This window comes from Camponotus vicinus, unplaced genomic scaffold (genome assembly GCF_025532165.1).
Source record: "Camponotus vicinus isolate PSW18456_S1 unplaced genomic scaffold, iyCamVici1.0 SCAF_5, whole genome shotgun sequence".
In the NCBI taxonomy this organism is placed as follows: domain Eukaryota; kingdom Metazoa; phylum Arthropoda; class Insecta; order Hymenoptera; family Formicidae; genus Camponotus; species Camponotus vicinus.
In genome coordinates, this window is record NW_028141977.1 from 18,954,563 (window position 1) to 18,978,591 (window position 24,029).

A 24,029-nucleotide genomic window follows, 5' to 3' on the forward strand; every position below is an offset into this window, starting at 1 on the left:
TGCTCTGATACTGAACTGTGAGTATTTAAATTGACAATGATTAACCGCGTTTGTCTGGCGCGCAGCAAGTTTACCCCCTGGAATGACTTTTGCGCGAACTGACACGTGTTTGCCGCTTCGTTTATCATTAAGTCACTGCGATGCACCGGCGCTGAGTAATGCAATCAGATAGGCGGACCACAAAAATTAAATTTAATACGCTCTTATCTCTGTAAATATGTTGAACAATTCATTATCTCGCGTTTCACGGTTGTTTTTTCTCTTTTCTGACGAGGATATCGATATCGACGATTGGCTCTATCGCGTCAAAACTCGAAAAAAATTTGCCATTCTTCTCGTCAAGGACAAATTTAATTTTTATAACGTCGCATATCTTTTTTTAGATATTATTATTATTATTTTATTATTATTTTATATTATTATTATTTTATATTATTATTATTATGCATTTTGTCAAAGTGAAATTTATTTATTATTACATTATGTGGCTATCGTGTATTATCGTAGTATGCTAATAATATATTATGTCTGACACAGTAATTAAAAATTGTCTGAACTTGCTGGAAAAAAAGGAAAAATATAAATAGATATCTGTTATATTTTTTCTTTGATATTCTTGCATATTTTTAAGTTTAATATCATGAATAATTTAAAATAGTCTGAATTTCTTTCTCTCAAGATTTTTATAAAATTATCAATCAAGTGTATTCCTATAAAAATTCTTATAAAGTAATTTTTATAAATGAATTTAATTAGTCGTAAAAGAGAGGGAGAGACATATTTATGATAGGGGTATCTACGCAACTCAAACTAGTCAAGATAAATGCACATATTACATCCAGAGACATTTTGTTTATCAACATGCTGTTCAAGGATATAACGATTAAATCTGCCTTTTATGCACAGATTCCGATAACGAGAGCAAAGATGGTTCCACGACGCAGGAGAAGAAGCACGGTCGCGTCTCGCAGCCCATCAACACCATTGCCTACACGGTAAGTGTCCCTATATCTACATTATACGTACGTTAAACGCCATAATTGAGTGCATATTAAGCTTTGATATGCAACCATGCACTTGCACCATTTCAACGGGCAATCGAGTGTCGAGACAAGATGATTAGATGCCAAGGAGAGCGAACGTGACCTTTGCTCGAACGAATAAATATCCCTTTTTATACATGAACTAACTTAACGTAATTGTTTCCGTGTCATTTCAAAGGAAAATACCTCAAGATTCATAGCCGATTCTGTTGTATTATCTATTCCACTTACAAAAGTTTACCAATATAAAGGTATATCATATAAAAGATCATTTACATAAAGTCGATAACCGAAACGTCAATAAAAATTAAACATAGAATAACAAGCGTTGCGTAACATCATAAATCTTTCAAAGAACGTAATCTTCTTTACGTAAGCTAAAATTCCCCAGTACGGTATTTTTTGAAACCGTTATGTGACTGCAAAGATGATTGCATAATTTTCCGAAAATTTTCCTACGTTTTTTAACGATAATATCGCTGTAAATATATCATTCCGTTTGAAGAAATATTTTTTCATACTAAACATATCTAAAAATGACGTAGCGAATCTAATCGAACTCAATGCAAACTCTTGCGCCAAAATTGTCCCAAAAGGAGCTGTACAAAATGCTAACGGGAGAATCTGGGTTGGCCGCGTGCTTCGGTTGTCAAACCGCAGTTATCAGCGCGAACGCGTGTTTCTCGATACGAGATATTTTGACATGAATTCCAATTACTTCGCCTGGAGTCAACACACTCTCGTTAGCGAAATAGTTCCTTCCTCGTGGGTCGCGTTCGTGGGGAAAGCTCGCCCCGAGTTCGCAAGGATCGTGGACATCCGGTATACGTTTTCTCGGAACTTCGTAGACGCGGGACGACACGAGATGGCAACTTGGATGCATCGCTGGAATTCTAGAGCGATGCATATACATGCAAAGATCGCGGCTCGTTCGATTCTCGAGACGACACCCGTTTACTGGCCGGTACATCTTGCGTCGAATAGGTGCATAATTTTGAGTTTCGATCTTTGAATCTTCCCGTTTCTGTGACACATCCGATATTTAGACGCTTCGGTTCTTATTTTAAAGGATCTCGATTATCTCTTACTTGTCGAAGCTCTTCTGCAATCAAATAATAGATAAAAACAATAATAACTCAAGCATGAAATGAAACGTGACACATATATATTAACAAGTTTCCGATATCCTACTTCATGTGTCTTTTTGCACGATAATCGTGTGATACATTGCGTTCTTTACTATGTTACTATCATGTCGATTGTCGATTTCGCGCAGATATATAAGTCTCCGGGGAAATTTCTCGATCGAACAGCGCTCTAGAAAGAAAGCATTCCTCTCTCTTCTCCTACCTTTCTCTCTCATCTAATCCTAATCTTTTTCTAATGCGGCGTTTGTGAAAGGCTCGCTCCAGGGAACCGGAAGTCCGCGCGACATTCATCCGATGAGGAAATGAAGTTGCTGCACAAAATGCAGCTTCCTGATTCCCTTCGGAGCGGATAGAGCGAAGTGAAGCTCCGTGAGACCGGTTTAGCTTGATGCCATGACATTCCATTGCATTCTCTTCCAACTTCAATGGAAATTCTGTTTTCCTTAATGAACGAAATATTATTAGTTATTTAAAAAATTTGATTGGAACGCGATTAAAGAACTGATATCAGCATTTTGAAATACATTCTACAAAAATTTGACCTAATTATCATATCTATAACGGTAAATATACGCAATTGTTCTGCAGATGTACATCTTGTTCAATTTACTCAATTTGACTCGATTCGACTGATGATTATTTCTAAATAAAATATGGTTGTATTTTATCGATAAAATTTATCGTATCGTTGTACATATTAATGTTCTTTAATAATTAACATAAATTAATATAAGTGGAAAATAAAACTATTTTAGAACTTGGAAGAAACAAATTTATATTAATTTTTGAGAGCAAATTATCTCCAGAATTATTTACAAATTTTTGATTCACATATTTATACACACATGATATTAGCGATGCACTTTTCATGAGCTACGTAATGTTAATCTGTTGGTAGGTCATCATTATCCGGCAGTCTGACGTTATCCTATTTGACGGTAGCGAAATCACTAACGTCGTAACGTAATCCTTGTGTCCTGATAATCATGGTAGCTGCAATCCCTGCTGTATTAGAACCTAGCTTATGTCGCTTATTTCGGCTCTCTTGCATCCTGTTGATCGATTAACGTCTGTAATCTGACAATCTCTCTTATCTTCCTCGAGCTGGCGACCTTAATGACGCTCGCGTACATTAAACAACAACAACACTTTCCAAGTTTACGCTTATCATTTTATCAACTTTCAAGTGAAAATCTAAAGCAAGAAGTTTCGTCTTCATATTAACGTTACTGTAACTCTGAGAATGAGCTACAATAGGATTAATATAGGGAATTAGTTGTGGAGAAATCATCTAAAGAGTTTGTAGAAACGCATTTGTGTTTCCACTTAACTTATCAAAGCAAATTTTCGATGTAAATTTTCTTACTTGAAAGTTAGATAATAGTTTTTAACTGGAACTTTTTAATTAAAATTACCACGCAACTTAACACAGTAAAATATGTAAAAATGTGAATAGTAAAAATTTAATAGATCTAATAGAAATATATCATCTCGGCATAATTAATTATTTCAATATACTAGTAGCTTAGCTAATGTGATTAAATAAAAAGTCTTACATAATTACAAAATATATTAATTTCGATGGCGAAATAATTTTAAATGCTTAAATTAATTGTATAAAAAGATTATTTTTTAATCACGAAATGTAGCATCAGAGGCAGACTGTTCGGTAATCTTCTAACTGTGTAAAGATACGCAAACGAATGCGGGGGAATATGAAAAAAAGAGAGAGAAAGAGAGAGTTAAAGAGGAGTAGAAAAATATAGTGGCACACGAAGATGAGCTTCTCCCGCGCGAGAGATCTTTTGTGGTCTGGCAGTTCTCGTTCAACGAAAACGATGATGAAGATTATAAAGCCGCGGCTAAAAGACGCGGAAGCTGAAACAATAGCCATCTCTCGCTCGCCTTCCTGCTCTTCGCGGTTTTAGAAAGCATCCCTTCTCTGTCTCGTCCCTCTTTTTTCTTTGCCTTTCTCGGTAGTTTCATCACTGCGATTTTCGCTTTTTACCCGTTTTAATCGATCTTTCCTCTTCCAACCGTCATCCACGCGTCTAATCTCTGCCAGAAGAATGGCCGCTTTTTTCTTGTTTGGTTGCACTGCTATTAATGGGATGCGAATTAAAGGAAAAGCCTTGCTTTATGAAAGTAACGGTTTTTTATATCACTTGCTTAATATTGGGGTTTTTATACTTACTTGAAATGAAAAATGTCAAAAATAGAATATTAAGAAACGAAAACAGTTGATATTTTGTTTTAGTGTTTGAAAAATAGTCTATTAAATTAGATATTTTTGCCATGTAAATAAAAAATACCTAATATAAATAATGAAAAATTTAATAATATATAATAATCGATTAAATGTATAATCAATTAATATTTTATGTTATATAATAAACAATAATCGATTAAATGCTTCAAATAAATATTATGTTTTTAATCAATCATTTCTTTATAAATTATAAATAATTAAGATCAAAATTATAAAAATGACGAATTGTTATTTCGAATATAAAAATTATTTCGAAATAAAATTATGTCGGGTAGAGATTTGTTTTAATGAAACTTAATTTGTTGTCTAATTAATAATTAAATTTTTGTAAAAATATGAGGAATAAAACATTGAAGTTCAGAGATTATTGAATGAAAATTTTTCAAAAAATTTTCCAAATATTTTTCAGAGTAATAAGTGTCACGTGTCAAGAAATGAAAAAAAGAATCATTTTTATATATATTTATACCACACTTTTCATTTAAGAAAATAAAGAAAATAAAACATTATCACATATGGCGGCAACGTATATAATTTTTCTTAAAAAATTGTAGATTTGAAATGCTTTGAAAATAAATAGTTTAATTGTTGGAGCGCGACTAGCTTAAGCTCCGGGGAATTTCGCTGAAAAATGATAATAGCGAGGCAAGATTTCCGTGTCATGGCGCCTAATGGAATTACGAGAGCACTAGGGAAGCGGTAGACAACGCGCAATTGGAGAGAGGGTTGAAGTGTCGCGGAATAATTAACGAATTTCCCGGCGGGACATAAATCGCGTTTTAAGCGTCGGAAACCCTATTTTCCGCCGATGTTCGTGGAAAATGGCGAACTCACCGGCCGCGAGGTGGGTGAGATCAGCGGCTGCTCGCACGGGAAGAGACGAGCTTTTTAATTGATTTATGCCGACCCTTTTCCCGCCGCTATTGTTCAAGGAGAAAGCGATCGCGACAAATAGCCCGATTAGTACGCGCAACAGTATTACATCGCTCGTGTACAGGTCGTTGCACACGAATTTGCATAAAAGACATACGAGCGAGCGTGACCTCCGCAGCCGCATAACAAGGCTCTTTTTCCGGGAATTCAATTTTCTGTCGTCCAATACTCTCTCAAACGCGTTTCTGTCAGTTTATGTAAATGAGGCTGATGGCCTCGTGCGCGCTATCGCGGACACGTGTGTGCGGCAAAATGCATTAGAAGGCTCAGATGCGCCCAATAACAGATTTTATCGAGTGATTCTCTCACAACGTTCGTTTCGAGCATATATATACATATATATATATATTTAAATATATTCTCTCTAATCTACGTGAATGCGAAAAAAGCGATAAAAGAGGATTTGTTTAGAGATAAATAAAAACATACATTCTTTTGGAATAGATATATTTCATTAGAAATATCTGCAATATTTATTAAATTTTAATGAAATTTAATTATTTTCACTCGTCTCACACAATAATAAATTTATTTTTAATCACTTCTATTTATCTACCATCGATTTTGATTATTATTCGATTAAAAGCATTGAATTAGATTTGTAAACGCAACGTGTTGAAAAGAAATGACATTTTTCCGTTGCTTGCACAAGACGCAAAAAAGCACGTTAGACACGCGAAGGAATTCCTTTGAACAATCACTATTGAGATGCTTAATGACATGTTTGTCTTCGTAATTACAGGTGGGCGACAGAGACACACTTACGTCAGTGGCGGCGCGATTCGATACGACGCCATCCGAGCTGAGCAAATTGAACAGGCTCGGAAGTACTTTCATCTATTCCGGTCAGCAATTATGGGTTCCAACGAAAGGAGAAGGACGCCCTGGAGGCGGATCGACCGCCGATGCGCCCAGTCCTGATCCTTGTCACGATCATGAGTCTCAGGACGACTTACCACCCGAGGAGAAAGGTGGGCGTCATTTTATTCAGTCTTCTTTAGCACCGTTGAAATATCATAGATCATTCACTCAGACTCTTGAAATCTCCCTCAGTTTATATTTAACGAATAATAAAGTTATAAAATTATAAATCTAATGAATAATAAATTATAAATTTATAAATCTTGATCGTTTTACCTCGCAAGCATAAAACTTTACGGATTTAAAGTTCAGGGGAGGAGGAGGGAGAGGTCCTAATTTTAAACTTTTTGAAAATTTTGAAGAGTCCTTTCGAAGAAGTACCATAAATCTCTAGAGAAGATACATTATTGTTTAATGCAAAATAATAAAGCGAACTTTAATTACGAATTATGCGCGCAATATACACTTCATAACTATGTACTAATAGAAACAAGCTTTAGAACAAAGATGTAAATTAATGATTCGTTCTGCATTCGTTCTATTCATTCATCATTTAATTGCTCTTGCGAAATAAGAGAAGAGATATTGTTGATGACCTCTAAAGTGGCCGCTCACATTAGGTACAGGGTTGACATAGCTGTCCAGCTGTTGAAGGACGAAATGCTTTTTTTCCTCGTTTATGACGTAACGCACGAGGGCGTGCAATTAATTATTGGTGATTTTATTCTTTCCCGTTGAACTTAGCTGATTCGATATCCGTTCAAGATCCTGTATCCTGTTGCGCATTATGCTAATGTGCAAGACAGATTTAATACATGCGTAGCGACGCGACATGAATAATGCAGCAGGATCCGGAGAGCAGCTACGCGCGAGATAGGCTCTAGAAATTGACTCACTCGACTAGAGAAAAGAATTGGGATATCGGTTATATTATCTGCCTATGTATAAACGAAGTCAACCGCTTGAATGAATATTGATGCGTTACCATATCGCGCTACGTGTCTTCGAAAAATCGATACGTAGTGCTATTGTAACTAACACGCTTGCCTTTTGTTGTTTGCATTATTTTGCATTGTTGCTTCCGAGAATGAGAAACTTCCACCTACTTTCATTATCACCGAAGGTAGATAGCGGAGGCACTCATTTATTATGATGTATTTGCGTAAACTAAAGATTAATTTAGAACTCGAAACTGCGCATAATTTGTCAAAATATTGCACATTATTTTTCATATTTTAAACATTATCTTATTTTTAATTGAATTCTAAATATATACTTACATATACATATAGAGATAATATTGTTTTGTAAGAGAGAAAATGAATTAATTTTCAAGAGAAATTATTTATTATATTTAACTAATGAAAATTTGCATAAATATAATTAATACAATAATAAATGATTTTTTAAAATACAAACTTCAAATATACACTTTTAAAAATTAATATAAGAAAAACTTTTCAGACATAAATAATCGTAATTTGCATTTCTGATGTATAATTATTCATAAATAATAATTATTCATAATTATTCACATTAATTATTATTTATAATAAATAATAATTATTCATAATTATTCACATTAATAATTATATTGTACGTAAATGCAAGGCAGAAAACTCTCTCTCTCTCTTTCTCTTTCTCTCTCTGTTCAACGCTTAATAGCGAATACGAAACTCAATTCTGACGTTACACAATATTGCAATTTATTACTTGGCTGTTGGTCCGTTTAGCGGGAACAATAGACAGAGCAAATTGTCGCGTACACTTACTCCAACTTGAGGTTTATTTATGTCTTCTTCGAGTGGAATCGCGCTTTGTCACCGTTGCCGCATCGCACTAGTTATACCGCAGCACGAAACATGCACACGCGATCGCAACATTCGTGCAACGTATGCACCGGTTGTCACGTTTTGCGAAATCGATGCGGTTGGAGGAAAGAGGACGGTACCGAGCGCGATCGCGGTTTTACATTTTGGACTTACATCTTCTGTAATCTGCGACTCGAATGGTCGACACGACACGCACCGCGAAAAACACAATTACATCACAAAGGTAACTTAACGCGTCACATGTGTGTGCACGTTGCACAATATATATTGTATGTAGGAATTATCTCGAAATATTCTTCCTTAAACAGCTGGATGACTTATTTTATTCAGATTGATAAAGTGGTAAGAACGAAAAAAATAAGAACGATTACTATATATTGTCGAGATCATGTTTTTATATATTATTATAAATATTTTTTTGTTAAAAGTTTAATTTCTTTTAGTTTTTATGTAAGAATATTTTTCATTATTGATCGTCTGCAAAAGAGAAGAAAAATAGAGATAAAATATTTTTAGCATAATCCTAGAGAAAGACTTAAAATAAAAGATAATTATTTTAAATTACTTTAATTTATATTATTTTGTATTATTTTAAATGTTATTTTAAATTAAACCAGAAACCTGCTTTTAATTTTTCATTTTTAGTACTGTTAATTTTTTATTCTTTATCATGATATTTTTCGTTGTCATTTTGTCATAAGTATTTATTTAAATAATTATTAAGTTTGAAACTCGTAAACTTCGAAAATTCGACAAAAATACGGATCACCTGGTATATGATACTCGATCAGCTGATCGCCCACAGAGCAAAGCGCGTGTATACATATGGTTCGCGTTGTCGTGCGAACATAAGCTATAAGCTAATGTAATAATGTCCGACCGCGATGTCGTGGCGGATGAAACAGATGATGAAATTACTGATTCCATCGAAATTATACATGCACATGCCTTGCGTTGCGGCAAATAACGAGTCATGTCAGAATTTTCTGAATGTAAGGTTAGGTTGACCTCTCTCTGATATGTGCAGGCGGGAAAGAAGCATCATGACGTACGTCTCTGCGAAAACATTGTTAGATAGTTGACATTATGTATCTTTTAAAAAGACTTTGGAAATATCTTTTTCTCTCTTTCAAGATTATTATTGTCAATAGTTATTTAGCTTGAAGATAAAATTAATTGAAATATGCTTGTTATTGTAATTCTTTTAAAAGTGATTATAAATAACACAAAATCTGCAGCTATTGAACTATGAATTATAAAAATGTCTCTCAGTGCCACTTTTTTTATATATAATAAAAATATATTGTATAATAAAAATATATTTTTATAAAATACATATGTCTACTTTGCGCTTATTTTTGTTATTTGATTTTACAGAACTTTTGGACAATTTAAGACCAGTATCACCAAAACCAGGCCATATGGAGCGTGTAAAGACACCTCTTGGAACTTCCAGTGGAACTACAGATGATGATGAGCAACCATTTAGAGAAAGATTTCTGAAAATCAATGTTAGGCATATCACAGATGGCCAGGTGTGTATAATATTTTTTGTTTTTTAAAATATCTAAATTTTATTTGATAGTATTTTAACAACTCTGAATATTTTAATATATATTTTTATATATTTTTATATATTTTTTCAGGGTGTAGTTGGTGGTGTATTGTTAGTCACGCCAAATGCAGTCATGTTTGATCCTAATGTATCTGATCCTCTTGTTATTGAACATGGTGCTGAATCTTACGGAGTGATTGCTCCAATGGAATTTGTAGTTAATGCTGCAATTTATTATGACATTGCACATATGAGAGTTTCTCATACTGAGTCCGGACATTTGGACAAAAAACCCGAGATTTATTATATGAAAAAACCCCAAATAGATAATCGTAAATGTCAATCTCCAGGAAAGGATGAGAATTTTCCTGAATTAGCAGGTGATGATAGTGAGAGTGTATGTAGTTGCGCAGAGAGAGATGGTGATGCTTTTCCAAAGGCCTTTGAGAGAGAACTTGTAACTCCCACCAATCTCCAAAGTGTACGTATTCTTTTGCAACAGTATTGATATTTATTGTATAAGACAAGTATTGAAGTTTTATATTTTAACATTATCAATAAATACACTATTTATATTTGTTATAGGAGGAGAATTCAAATTCTACCAAAGATAAAGAGAAAGAGAAAGATAGTAATGATAAAGAATTTTGCAGTGGCGGTCAAGCTAGTAGAACATTAGAAGAACGCAGACGTTCCATGCTTGATCATCATTGGGCAGTTCCTAGCAAAGATCGAACATTTTCCGTTGACGACGAACAACAAGATTCATTAAATTCTGATAAGGTAATTTTTTAAAATATTTTTAATGTATCAGAATTACTATACATAAATAGTTAATTTTAGAAATATTAATTATAGTTAATAGTTAATTTATAAATAACTAGAATTAAATAAAATCACTTTTAATATAATAGTATACAGGATTAGTATACAGAAATTAGTATACAGAATTAATCAAATTTATATGTAAGTAATTACAGTTAAATAAAACCAAAATAAATCATTATTGCAACAGGTGGAACCAGCTAAAACAAATGCCATTCCCGAGGACGAAGAAGGATCTCTAGTCAAATTGTCGTGCCATGATTCTGGTATCGATATTCGTGATCCTAATCCACCTATTCCGATAGTTCAGCCTATACCATCGAAAAAAGTGTACTCAGATGCAGACATTGTCTTATCGTCAGATTGGGTTCCTCCGATAACGATAGCACCAACGAATGTTACAAGCTCGTTAGAAGCTGGTCCTACTCCTATTAATGGCAGAAAGAAAGCCAGCTCGGTATCCTTTAGTTTGGAGGGTAATATAGAAGAACCTGAAAAGGATGAAGAACATAAGGAAGATGATAAACAAGAAACTCGAAGGAACAAGGTATGTTTAAATTTAACATTTGCATCGTGCGACAATGCAAAGTAATATTTTCTATAGATATATTTATTCAATTTAACATTTTTTTAAGATGTTGAAACGTCTATCATATCCGTTGTCCTGGATGGAAGGTTTAACCGGAGAAAAAGAAGATGAAAGCAGCAAATCTATTTCTGACAAGGTATCAAGCCTTCCGAACAGTGCGGATTCCCATCACTCTTCTGTTTTCAGCAAAGTTTTCTCAAGGTGAACAAAATTCTATTACATTACATTGATATTTATTGACAAAAAGACCTTGCGTTACTTCAAAAGTTACTTTTAATATACGATACTTTTATAACAGCTTCTATCTTTTCACTCTTCTATTTATATGTGTTAAGAATGAGTAACATTTCTGCAAGGAAGTGCATTTACTGAAAAAAGAACAACCTTATCGTCGCGCTAATTTTTATTTTAACTTGCTTTTTGCTGACTTTTAGAATAATATATAGAATACAAATGAGGTTACTCACACCTAAGTAGAAAGTTGTGTCTTATATAGATTATATGTTATGTTTCTTTGCTGTAAATAAACTTTAAAAATTTATCTTTATGGCACAAATATAGCCTCATTTGTTGTAGCATATTAGCTACTTATATAGAAAGAGCTTTTCACGTATGAAACATTACGGGATACAAAACTCGTGGAAGGAATATATAAGTATGAAGGTACATTAAGAGATAATCAATCTAGTATTCCAAAAAAAAATTGGCAATTATTACTGCTCAATTATGACGAGAGTGAAACTTCAAGATATTTATGCTTACGTTGCTTGCGATATAAATATAGATACTTATTAACGCTTTAATATCATTTCTTATATAACTAACAAAAAATATGTATGGTGGTGGAAAAAAGCTCGCCGATCAACCTGGTGAGTGACTTTAGCTCCGGCCTGTTTGCTAAAACCCCCAGCGAAGAGAGTGGCGGTAGAGCGGGTGGAACTCCTCCGCTTACCGCCTCCTCTCTCTCTCAGGACTTCGGCAATTTTTCACCTGGTCCAGGAGGCCTCATTGGGTGAGTCTGGACCCGACATGACCTTGCATTGTTGTATCTCCTTGTTCCTGCAATCCTTTCTATTTTTATTCGATTTACTTGATCCATTTTCATGTCTATACTTATCGATTCGTGAATGTTTTATTTCTGTAGAATTCTCTCTCAATGTTGTAACTGTTAAACATTCTGCATTGATTAAGCTTGATATAGATATAAAAAAAAAATTATATACATATACATATTTTTTTCTAACAATTATCTGAATTTCACAAATATTCCGAGGATTCTACAGTTAAAATATTTTTTTTTCTTACACGCTCTTTTTTTTCCATTGTTTCTTAAATTTCAAGATACTCCGGGATTGAGGACTCCTGCTTTCAGGTAAATTATACTGTTTGCCAAAAACTCAGCGATAGACACTTATTGCTATTCTCCAGATCGCTTACAGCCACCACATGATCAATTTAACACAATGTTAGTACCCTCAAGCTGACACATAATTTATTATTTCCTATATATACTGGACACAGTCTCTGATTGTTAATTCCTATTGTTATTATAATATGTGTATTTTATATATATATATATATATATATATATATATATATATGTATGTATGTATGTGTGTATATGTATATGTATATATATGTATATTACTTTTGAACTACAAGAATGTGCAAATTAAATATAATATAAGAACTTAATAGAACACTTTTGATAGCTGACTAACATATACTTGTCGTTCAAAAATTTTTGTAACGTTCTCTGAGAGGAAATTTTCTTTTCTTTTTTATAACTTCGTCTTTTACAAATTTTTTTTCAGACGCTCTTCCGTAGGTACCTTTATTAGACAGCAACCTTTAACATCCTCTGGCAGCAGCAGCGTCGATAGCAGTCGAGGTAGCAAAACCTCGACAATGGCGCCGCGATTGGATTATCGCAGTATGGTCTCGGTCGAGGATATGCCAGAATTATTTGTGAGTTTCGACAGTAAGTATCGCTATTGCACATATAGAGACCTATCCATAATCTATTTCATGTTCTTATTGGAATGGATAGTCTAATTATCGTGAAGGCATACTCCAACAGAAATTCCTTTCACACAGAATACACTCATTATTGTTACACTTTCATATATCATTGATATTAGTAACGATTAGTTATACATATATGATGCAAAGAAATTAATAAGTGATAAGGATGATAAACGGGATTAGTAGGTGTATCATGCACTGCACTCGCCCGAAAACGCATAGACAGCTTTTTAAATAGTGTTGTTTTGTCAATTTATTGTTCCCGTCTCAAAATTTCGAGCGCTTTTGGCTATAAATTATTACAGATTTGTGCAAAAAATGATTTTTTATATTTTCTAAATTCTAAACTCTTATATCATCAAATAGATTTGGAATTGATAACCAAATGCGCTTTCCTTGGTGTACGTTAAAAAGTAGTTCATCATTGTTTTAGATTATCATTGTTTATCATTGTCAATTCTGTATCTCACTTTATTGATTGTGAAATTAACTATCGTGAACTATATATTATTTTTTAAAATATATAGGACATTCTCAAATATTTATGGGGAGAATAATATAAAGTAATAAAATAATGCGATGTTTTATTTTATATAAATTAACTCTTTATTGATAATCAATAATCTTAACTTATAAACTCTGATCTATATATCTCAGATACATTTATTTCAATATATATATTTCAACAAACAGGTCTTATAATGGAAAGATGTAATTCAACAAGCACTTTTGTAACATATCTCTTTCCAAACAGAACATATGAATACATTTCTAGAATTTTGAAACCCTTTGTGCCGCATTGCATGTAGCGAACGCATCTTGTTTGCACTATTTAAATAATATCTTTTTAATTGCAATTTCAAGCGCGTAGAGTTTTAAATTTTATATATCAATCTCTTCTAATATATAATCTGATAATCGGATAATCATTTTAAATTAAATTATATTTCTGCAAGATGTGATATGCTCGATTATTATGGACGTTTTAGTAGTAATGTCATTGTATATTTCTCTGTATTGATTGCTCAATTATCTCTCTATCTTTTTCTCTTCGTAATATTTCATCCATTTCAGATTAGCACAACGGGTTTCATTATTTAGATAGCAATAGGTTCATACTAATGCAGTAATGTCATTTGTTTCTGTTGTCCCTCTAGTCCAAGCACCTAATTTTCCCGAACTCGAAGGCCTGGGTAGGTTCATACAGTATTAGCTTGCTCTTCTCCTCGTGTCACGAATCCCCACTTTTTCATTTGTCTCTTTCGTCGAATATTTAACATGTTTTTGTCTATTCGCGACTTTTTATTTCCTGTCATGCATTAAACATGATTTGCGCAACTTTACACACGGCGGTTACACTGTGTGGTAACTGTTATTATATTATATCACTGTAATGATTATTATTCTATTTCATCACCATCTTTTGCTGCACGTATATTTTGTATAAATATAATCTCGGATTCTTCTACAATCTATACAATCACTATCTATACAATCACTATTCATGCATATGTCTATCTCATCATTTATTAACGTTTTTTTCACAGAATAATTCTTACTCTGACACTCTATCTTTCCACCTTTGTTTGTGATAATGTGCTTGCCTCGTTTTCCAAAACTTATTTGTACTTTTGATCTACATATTTGTGTATTTGCGTGTTTGATGATCTAGTTCCTGAAGAAATTCAGACTTCTTATCATAACAAAACTTGTTTATTACAATGTAATCGCACATATGTTGTCTATATTCGCGGATTATCGAATGTATAAAGATAAATCCGCCAATTATGCAATTCTTTTTAATTAATGAATACTCGATCTATATTCATAAATGTTTCTCGCATTACGCAGAATTAATTCCACGGCCTGCACGTTCTTGCGAAGATCCACCATTATACCTGAGGCTACGAACTGGAAGACCGAAAGATAAAAAAATACCTCGATCGACGCCAATTATGAGCTATGGCAAAAAGAAACTACGTCCCGAATACTGGTTCAGCGTGCCACGCAACAGGTAATTGTTTCTCACATTGTGACCTTTCGATCTTAGTTGTTGTAATTCTCCTGTAAGACACAGAAGAGAAATGGAGGGATGCAAATGTTACAAGTTGAAAAAGGATTCGAATTTAAACTTTTGATTTTAATCATTTTTTAACAGTGTTTATAGCCTCTTTCAAACAGTAATAAATTTTACAATCTTAAGATGTATAAAAAGTTAAACAATATCTTGTAATAATATTGGATTATTTGAATAAATTAATTATTGAAAATTTTTTGCAGATAAAATTTATATTATATTTATATTTAATAGTTATAATTTTACTCCAAAAATTTAAATATAAAAATAAATTTTAAAAATCTATAGGAATTTTGAAAAAGTCTAAAAATCATGGAATAATACTTTCGACTTATTATGATTTTAATGCTCCTCTTGCTCTGGCGATCACCAAGGTTATCATGCATGTGTAAACAAGAGAATCAGAATTCTCTTTGTACATTCCTGAAATCTGCATTTATATAAAAAAGAGACTGATATATTTTTTCTTGTTTACTAACTAATGAGTTGTTGCCAAAAAGATGAGTTACAGACACCGTATTGTTTGCGATAAGTAATCACTTGATCGTGCCAGAGTAAATATAACAGCCGAATGCTGTTTTTTCGAGTAGGAACATGCCGGTAATTTTCCTTCGAGCGAAAAATCTCATCTGTATTATTTTTGTGTGTATGGTTGACTTATGCATACATTCGCGAAGAGTAGTAGTATCCAAAAATACGTTACCAAGACACATGCTTCACGTCGTAAAATAGATTTTCGCTTCTGCCACCGGATCTTCTATTTATACGATCGTTGATGCTTGATCAAGCTTTACTGAATTTTGACTACCAGTGTTTTCCTTGCTTTAAACTTGTGTTAAACGTGTGTTCAAAAATCATTAGAATAATGAAATAATGTGAGTACTTTGTATCAGTGAAATATCAATGAAATAAAAGAATATAATTTCTGGACAAATAATACGTGACCTATATATTGAAATCTTTTTTATTTTACATAATCTCTATTTTATATCTTAAAAAAATTAAGGCATTATGGCTTTAATTTAAAAAGAAAAAAATCTCTAATTTACATAGTCTGAGAATTGTTGTTTAATCAAGATAGCGATCGCGATTCTGAGAATTTCGAATCAGTCATTTACATATTTCATGATATCGCATAAGTCTCGTTGACAACCTTTTCGAGGTGCCACTTGTTTACAAATATCAAATATCACTCTCCAGTATCGCGGTTCTATCGAGACAATTAAGACCGTTCTTGGTTGAGTACTCAGATTAAGACTTATCGCGCGGGAGCGACCTGGTTTTTCCACGTATCAGTATGAATTCTCGGTAATCATATTCTTATATATCCTATTATCACATAAATTATAAAGTTGTCGAAAATAATCTCATTAATTCCTACAAGTGTTTCTAAAAAATCGATCCATTGATAATGTTAAATGTGATAGATTCAATGAAAATCATTAATATCTAACTTTATATATAAAACATTAATATCTAACTTTATATATAAAATGATACTAAAAAATATACTTTTTTATATACTATTATATATCTTATCCTTAAAAAAAATATTTTTATTAACTTATTAATTGGACTATATAGATTTGAAATATTTGTTTTAATTTTATGAGCCAAGATTTTTCTAGAATAGAAAATTCTTGATGCATTCTTTTGATGCAAAGCTAAGTAAAATAACTGATTGTCGCTGTATGAGAAATTCTGCGTTTTACTGTGAAATTTTATTAATTTTTTTGTATAAAAAAATAATAAAAATATTTATAAACAGAGAGAGAATTAATAAATTTTATATCAAATATATTTTTTCTATTTCTGTATGTACATATTTTTGTTATAGTTATTCATATGTAAACATATACTTATTTGTTTACTAATTTTTTTAATTTACAACAAATTATTACACCATTTTTGTTAATTAAAATTATATTCTTCTGCCTTTTTTATACATAAACTGCGAGCATAGTTTAAAATAAAACTAAGATAAGATTAAGATAAAAGTTTATAAATAAAATTCAACCATGTGATAGAAAATGTGAAATCAAATAAAACAATATTGGCATAAGAAAGCAGATTATCGCGATTAATATCCTCTTTAGAAATTATGATTCGTGTAAGATCGTTTAATAATAACGTTTGATAATAAATTTCAACAGAATGTTAGAATTTATTTTTGTATCGTACTATTTTAGTAACTGACGTAAACAGAGAATAACTCTTCGATTCAAAAACAGATTAAAGAGATAATTTCTTATTTATCTTGTTTTATTTTATCTTATTTACCTTATTTTATTTTATTTATATATGACGGAATAGAATGAAAATAGAATTTGCTTTTGTTTTGAAAACTTTTAGAAAGAAAAAAAGCCTTCGTACTGGGTGAGACATGCTCAGTCAGCGCGATATGCGAGTGCGATATATACATATATGTTTCGTGGCGCATATATATGAAACAACAAGAGTGCAGGTGTACCAAGCGAGCAAATCAGCACGTGACATGTATAACGAGTCTCGCCTCGACATTTGCGACGTATCTGGTAGTTTCGTTCCACGTTTTTCGCTCATTTTTCGGCGTATTCCCGCACATTTGTGCGCCTCAGACTGCCACGTGTATTCTGTCAAAAGGCAGAGAGGAAGAGCTTTTCTTAATATAAATTTCTAGCACACGGTCTCGTGGAGTTAAACAAAAAAAGATCAGACGATAGCAGCAGGAATTTCTAAAAATATTGTCGGGAGGTTAGAAATCGGCCTCTGAGTTGATAACGACTGCTGCTCCGATATTTTACGTGAATCGCGGATAATTGTCGCGTTCCGTCGTGCGATCAGCTGACGCGCGTCGTCTGTCACGTCCTCGAGGAATTATATCTCTCTCGTGTCGCACGTTATCGTCCCTCTCGCCTTTAACGTATCGTGTGGTTGCGTGGCTATGAATTGGGTGAACGCGGTCGTGATGAACGCGTTTAGCGGTATGATGGATTTTATGTACGACGGATACGTGAGAAGAGCGGTGACGAACGCGATGCCTATCCTGCATCGCAGGTAACGCTCCACGTTTGACAAGTTTGCGCTCAAAGGACATTAATTTGCGCTTTTTCGATATTTAATATGAAATTGATATATTCTCTTTATTTTGTTCTTTACAGAGTGGACGATCTCTATAGGTTTATTCACGCGTGGGTACCGAATCTCTACGGCGAACTGGATGAGAATTACTGGCTGGAACGCGGTTACATTCTGTCTGACACCGACACGGACCTGTCGCCGGAATTGTCGCCCCACGAGAGCGGCGAAGGTGGGGATTCCACGGAGGAAAGTAAAGCTCGTGATGGACAAGGCGATGACATTACCGAATTGACAAGGGAGTCTTGGGAGGTGAGTACCTTGTACTTTTCGTATCTGGGATGTCACAATACGCGATATCGATGGAATAGAGCGACGGAAATTTAAAATAGAAAGATTTGGTCATTCTTTTAGATCCTTTTTAGATAACACTAGATAGAGTTTGTTATGAAGTCGTTTAATTGAAAATTAAGAATTCTGGATTTTTTAGTCTGTGATAAATGAATATATAATAGACAAATATACATAGTAGATTTTTATTATCTTTTTGAATTATGATATAGTTTATATAAGTCTATTATATAAATTATTGCTGAAGTTATTAATTAGAAATTTAAGTTGTGTTTCTCACATAACAAAAATATGTAATGTGAAGAATTTTGGAGCTACCGCAAAAATTTTGCCAGCTCTCATCGAAAATTTTTACAGAAAAATTAATTTCAAGTTCAATATAAAATGTATTATATATCATTGATTATGATCTTTGCAATATTGCATAATTTTTATTGAAGAAAAAAAGTTGTTATTCTCGATCTTTTTTTAAATCGCAATGTTTTGTTTTCTTGCAACTTTTGCAACACCATTCGTATTTATTTCTTTAATAACCCGATCCTCGTGTCGACCGGCTATCACATATCGTGCTGAGACACGCCAAATATTTCGCGGAATTATGAGTCACCGTTAACGATAACATCAAAGTTCGCTCGATGTTAGTCGCGATTGTCGTCGGCGCGTTGAAATGCGCGGTTTCTATCGATATTCGACGCGAGGATCGCTCGAGGCCCGTTAAACCTCGACGATATCGCGATCGAAAACATCTGCTAAAGACGGCCGATTGTTGGTTGGCCGACAGTTGATCAAGGCCCCCTACGTAAAGCTGTACAGCATCCTGAAGACTTCGAGCACATCGGCCGATTCCGAGCAGATCCAGGATTCGGAGGTATCGATTATCCCTACCTCCTGCCCGGTGATCGATATCTATCATAGGCACCCTAATTGCTCGATGTTGAACAATGCACCTTTTAGATAACATTGCCGCACCCTAGACCCTTGTTAGAACTCTCGGGTGCACCTGACGTGTTGTCACGCGATGTTGCGACCGTGTCTACCGTTTTGTGTTTTTCTTTTTCCTTTTCCCCCTTTTTTTTAGCCGCTTTACTCGCTTCGATGGTTCGTACATCAGTGCATTCGATCACGATTTACGTACATTAGTTGTCACGAAAAAGAAAATTGTTTATAGAGTTCCTTAAAATTTTTTTTTATTCACATTCTCAAGAACGTGGGAACACTGATAAATGGATAATATGAGAGAAACTTTCTCCTCTTTAATAACAATTTCGTGTTATATAACGATTAATTCGGTTGAGCCTTATTTGAGATAGATTTGTTTTACGATTCTTATATAATGAATCTCGCACACCACTGTCGAAAATAGATTGCATGCATCTGTCCCCCTTCTCGATGTAGAATATACTCGACTAGAATCTAGATGAATGTGCAGCATGCACTCATTCGATACTCTCTACTCGCGCATGCACATAATATTTTTATCGCATTGTTATTACCGTTTCTCTTTTCTTCTCTCTCTGTTTCTCTCACCATACGTTCCAGTGTTTCCTTTTACGACTTCTCGTGAGCTCCTATCACGATTTGATTAAATATTCGTAGAACGTACTTTCCATATTTAGTCGATTCTCACGACGAGCAGGATTTCATGCAAATCGATGTCGCGTCAAAGATAATGAGAATTATCGATTTCAAGGCGAGATGGTAATTCTAATAGACCAACACTGCATTATTGATATATACGTCTGGACTCGAAACGGAAAACTTTGTTAGCATAAGAAGTGGAAAGCGCGTTTCTATTCTCTTAAAGAAGATATATCCGGATAATAGGACTTGATTCTCTCTCTGCTGTGTATCACACATTAAAAGGCCATTAATATTAATATTTTCTTATGGAACGATCTATGACGAATATTGCGAGTACTCGTGTACGCGAAAGAATGAAGTTTGGACATATTTGTGGGTATGCCTTGTGAAATATAATAATGTAAACCAACTTGTGTTGCAGGAGTCATACTCTATGAACTGTTCCGGCGCTTGCATAATGTTACGATGCATTATTGATGAGAATTGACACAGTCGGTGTAAATTGACACAGACGTAGTAGATATAATATTTCTTGAGAGAATATTTCCACTTACTTGTTATTTATGACATACAGAACACACGCTTTTTTACATTTTAAGAGTTGATGAACAATTTAATCGCGTCCTGACGTATTACAGATGATGAAATTAAACTGATGTATTACAGATGAGAAAATATCTCATTTTTGGTTATTATTTATATCGCATTTTGCGAAAAAGATAAATAAAAGAAATTAATAAATGCTTAATTTTTGGTACAAAATAAAGTAAATAATTACATTTCCTCGTGCGTTCACAAATACCTCGGGATGAAAGCAATTTGTCAACCAAAAAAAGATATGATGTATACCGATCATAATCATATATCGATTTCAGATAACAAAAGTTCTTGGGATTTATTATAAGAGTATGAAGTTGCAAGAATAAATAATGGGAATTGCGTCAGAACATGCAATATTAATGTGAAACTAATTTTTAAATGCAGCAGAAAATACAAATATATTAAAAATAATTCAGATTTGATAAAAATATTAAAACTTAATGCAAAAGAATCTATAAATATCCTCAAAACACTTTTTAAAAAATGACAAAATGACGCGTTACTCTATTAATGTAATTGAAGCGAATAATCTATATATTCGCAATTGGAAAAGTTTTCTGCCCTCAAATACTTTGCGATCTGATGATTTAAAAATAAAATACGTGCTTTCGTTTATTTTTAAATGTCTCGCGCGGTGTTCATCGTTCAAAGCACGGTATAATTCACCACTTAAAAATCTGACTCAGCTCAAATTTCGCTTAACTATTGTTATGTACAAGATGCACATAATATATTATGTACAAAACTTTCCACATGCTTAAAAAAAATCATTAATTTTGAACATCAAATAATTCAAAATGAATAATGATTATATGCTAAGTTATTCTCAAAATTAAAGGAAAAAGTCGGAAAAAATTTCATCCAGTTAAATAAATTAAAAAAAGAAAGATGAATAATTTATATACGTTTTAACAAAATAAATACAATAATTTTATAATTTCAAATAAAAAAAGATATGATTGACTGATTTTTATTGATAAGAACGATCAACTCTAACTGAATATTTTTTTTCTTCTAAAAAATTAAAGTTTTTAAGGGAAAGTTTCATGAGCAGGTGATATTTTCCGAAATGACATTTTTCTATACTATTCTATACTAGATAGAAATGTCCACTTTGCTGAATAGATTTATAGGTACGAAAGGTTTAGAACGGTGCTAGGAGCACGTGCTGCGCAATCGAGAATGCGCAATCGTCAGAGAAGCCTCTGCCCAAGAATATGCGTCGCTCTTTTTCTCCTCCCTCTCCTTTTGCTCTTCGTCGCTTATATGAATGTATTAGATTTACTTCGAAAGCTCCAGTCTGGCTGTAGTCCTCGCAAAGTAAAGCTCGTGTTGTCAAATGAGTCGTATAAAAAGAATACGTAAATAATATCGTTAAGATCACGGTAACCACGTTAAGTGATTTAACGCAATTTTGATTAACAATTTATTGATTAACAAAAATTGATCAAGAAGTTAAAGAGTCAGTAGAGACGAATGCTTGAAATGGTATTTTTTTAAAGAATTGTGATTATATATAAGAGAGTGAAAATAAATTACTTCTTTTTGTGACTCGCTCGTGTGTGTCGCATTTTTCGCTTCTTCGGAGAAGTTTCTTGCACACAATTTGATGAAGTTACAGTTCGAGTGTTAAAACATAATGTAAACAAATTTCACGGTCTTCCATTTTGTAAACGAAAAAAAGAAAGGACAGCGACAAAAAGTGCATCGATCCGTGACTTTCAGTGCTAATCAAAGATAGCGAAGATGCCGAAGTCAAAAATGCCAAATCCGCTCTCCAAGATTATCAAGAGATTCTTGAAAAAGCAAACGAAGGTAAAGGTCAGAGTTGAAATCAATATAACCGCGCTTTTTAATCGCGCTCACTTCTTTACGCCGAGCGAATGTGTCTGATTATGGAATTGTCAGGAATGCAGTTTAGAGTTACGTAACATGTAAACATGTTTCTCTTTGGAAGCCCGGCCATATCGAAATATCTAATTTACATTGACCCGTACCGGGTAAAATCACAACTTGAGATCTAAATTGTTGGCGCCTAAGATTTCCAAATCGTAATTTTCTATCATATTTATTGAAATGAAAAATCATCCTGCGATAATCATGTGCGATATGAATCGAATTATTATTACCAAAAAGAAGAAAGATATATATATATATATATATATATATATATATATTTATATATATAGTTACGTAACACGTAAACATGTTTCTCTTTGGAAGCCCGGCCATATCGAAATATCTAATTTACATTGACCCGTACCGGGTAAAATCACAACTTGAGATCTAAATTGTTGGCGCCTAAGATTTCCAAATCGTAATTTTCTATCATATTTATTGAAATGAAAAATCATCCTGCGATAATCATGTGCGATATGAATCGAATTATTATTGCCAAAAAGAAGAAAGATATATATATATATATATATATATATATATATATATATATATATATATATATATATATATATGGTTGTTATATTTTTAAACTAATATACTAATATATACTTAAAATATTAATTTATTTATTTTGTTGATATATTTGCAAATGTTCTTGATTTAAAATAAAATTTATCAAAATAAACAAATGTTTATTTATGATATTCTGTTTGCTCGCATAATGTTTACGGTAGAAATAATTTCAACAATTTATGAATGCATATTCACGTGCATTCATTTACGATCTATTTCACATAATTTATACACTAATAGTTTGAAAAAGCAACTATATATATTTATAGGTGTGTATTTACAACTGATCTTTAGTTGACTCTATATAAACTCACCTTTCACCAAACTAAAGAGTTACTGCGAAATGTACCGATTAGAATTAGCATTTACTTAAGCATCTATTCGCAATTGTGATAAATCAGTAATATATATCTATCAATATAATGACTTTATATTTTAAATAGATGGACAGAACTTAGAAAATTTTTCAAAGAGAAAAGGAAAAATATGTAGAAAAGATTTAAAAAGTTTTCTAAATTTTTTGTTCTTTTGTGAAATCGGTTTTTTAAATAGACTATAGAAGAATTCGAATGGATTTTAAAAAAAGATTTATCTACAGTAAATAAATTTCAATTGTGAAAGCGAGAAAAAGAGAGAGAGAGAAATATAATAAATATGTTAAAATGTTAAAATGCATATAATAAATATGTTAAAATTGATGTTAAATGTGTAGGAAAAATCTAATTATCAAATTTGATAGATAGTATTATTTAAATATGCAGAGATATTTTTATTGTGTAAAACGAGGGGTAAACCGCTGATCAAAATTATG

General features: G+C 32.8%; 1 protein-coding gene and 1 long non-coding RNA gene across 18 annotated transcripts in view; one reads left to right on the forward strand and one right to left on the reverse strand.

The window, feature by feature from the left end:
- The window catches only part of Mtd (TLD domain-containing protein mustard), a 132,119-nt gene that overhangs the window by 89,851 nt on the left and 18,239 nt on the right, over window positions 1-24,029 (forward strand). For 11 of the 17 annotated variants that reach the window (XM_083100553.1, XM_083100549.1, XM_083100550.1 and 8 more), the window contains 12 exons: window positions 907-995; window positions 6,136-6,364; window positions 9,464-9,621; window positions 9,733-10,122; window positions 10,227-10,424; window positions 10,657-11,013; window positions 11,102-11,256; window positions 11,909-12,067; window positions 12,870-13,036; window positions 14,932-15,094; window positions 18,298-18,526; window positions 19,347-19,433. In XM_083100553.1, the coding sequence (XP_082956679.1) occupies window positions 907-995; window positions 6,136-6,364; window positions 9,464-9,621; window positions 9,733-10,122; window positions 10,227-10,424; window positions 10,657-11,013; window positions 11,102-11,256; window positions 11,909-12,067; window positions 12,870-13,036; window positions 14,932-15,094; window positions 18,298-18,526; window positions 19,347-19,433 (2,381 nt within the window). Of the gene's footprint in view, window positions 1-906; window positions 996-6,135; window positions 6,365-8,126; window positions 8,310-9,463; window positions 9,622-9,732; window positions 10,123-10,226; window positions 10,425-10,656; window positions 11,014-11,101; window positions 11,257-11,908; window positions 12,068-12,869; window positions 13,037-14,931; window positions 15,095-17,664; window positions 18,194-18,297; window positions 18,527-19,346; window positions 19,434-22,042; window positions 22,562-24,029 lie in introns of those variants that run through there. The other 6 variants (XM_083100541.1, XM_083100542.1, XM_083100554.1 and 3 more) reach the window with 6 other exon arrangements.
- LOC145972185 (uncharacterized) lies at window positions 2,436-8,371 on the reverse strand. The gene is made up of 3 exons (XR_014439083.1): window positions 8,027-8,371; window positions 3,037-3,268; window positions 2,436-2,633 (listed from the first exon to the last, which is right to left on the reverse strand). It is a non-coding gene; the product is annotated as an uncharacterized LOC145972185 (long non-coding RNA).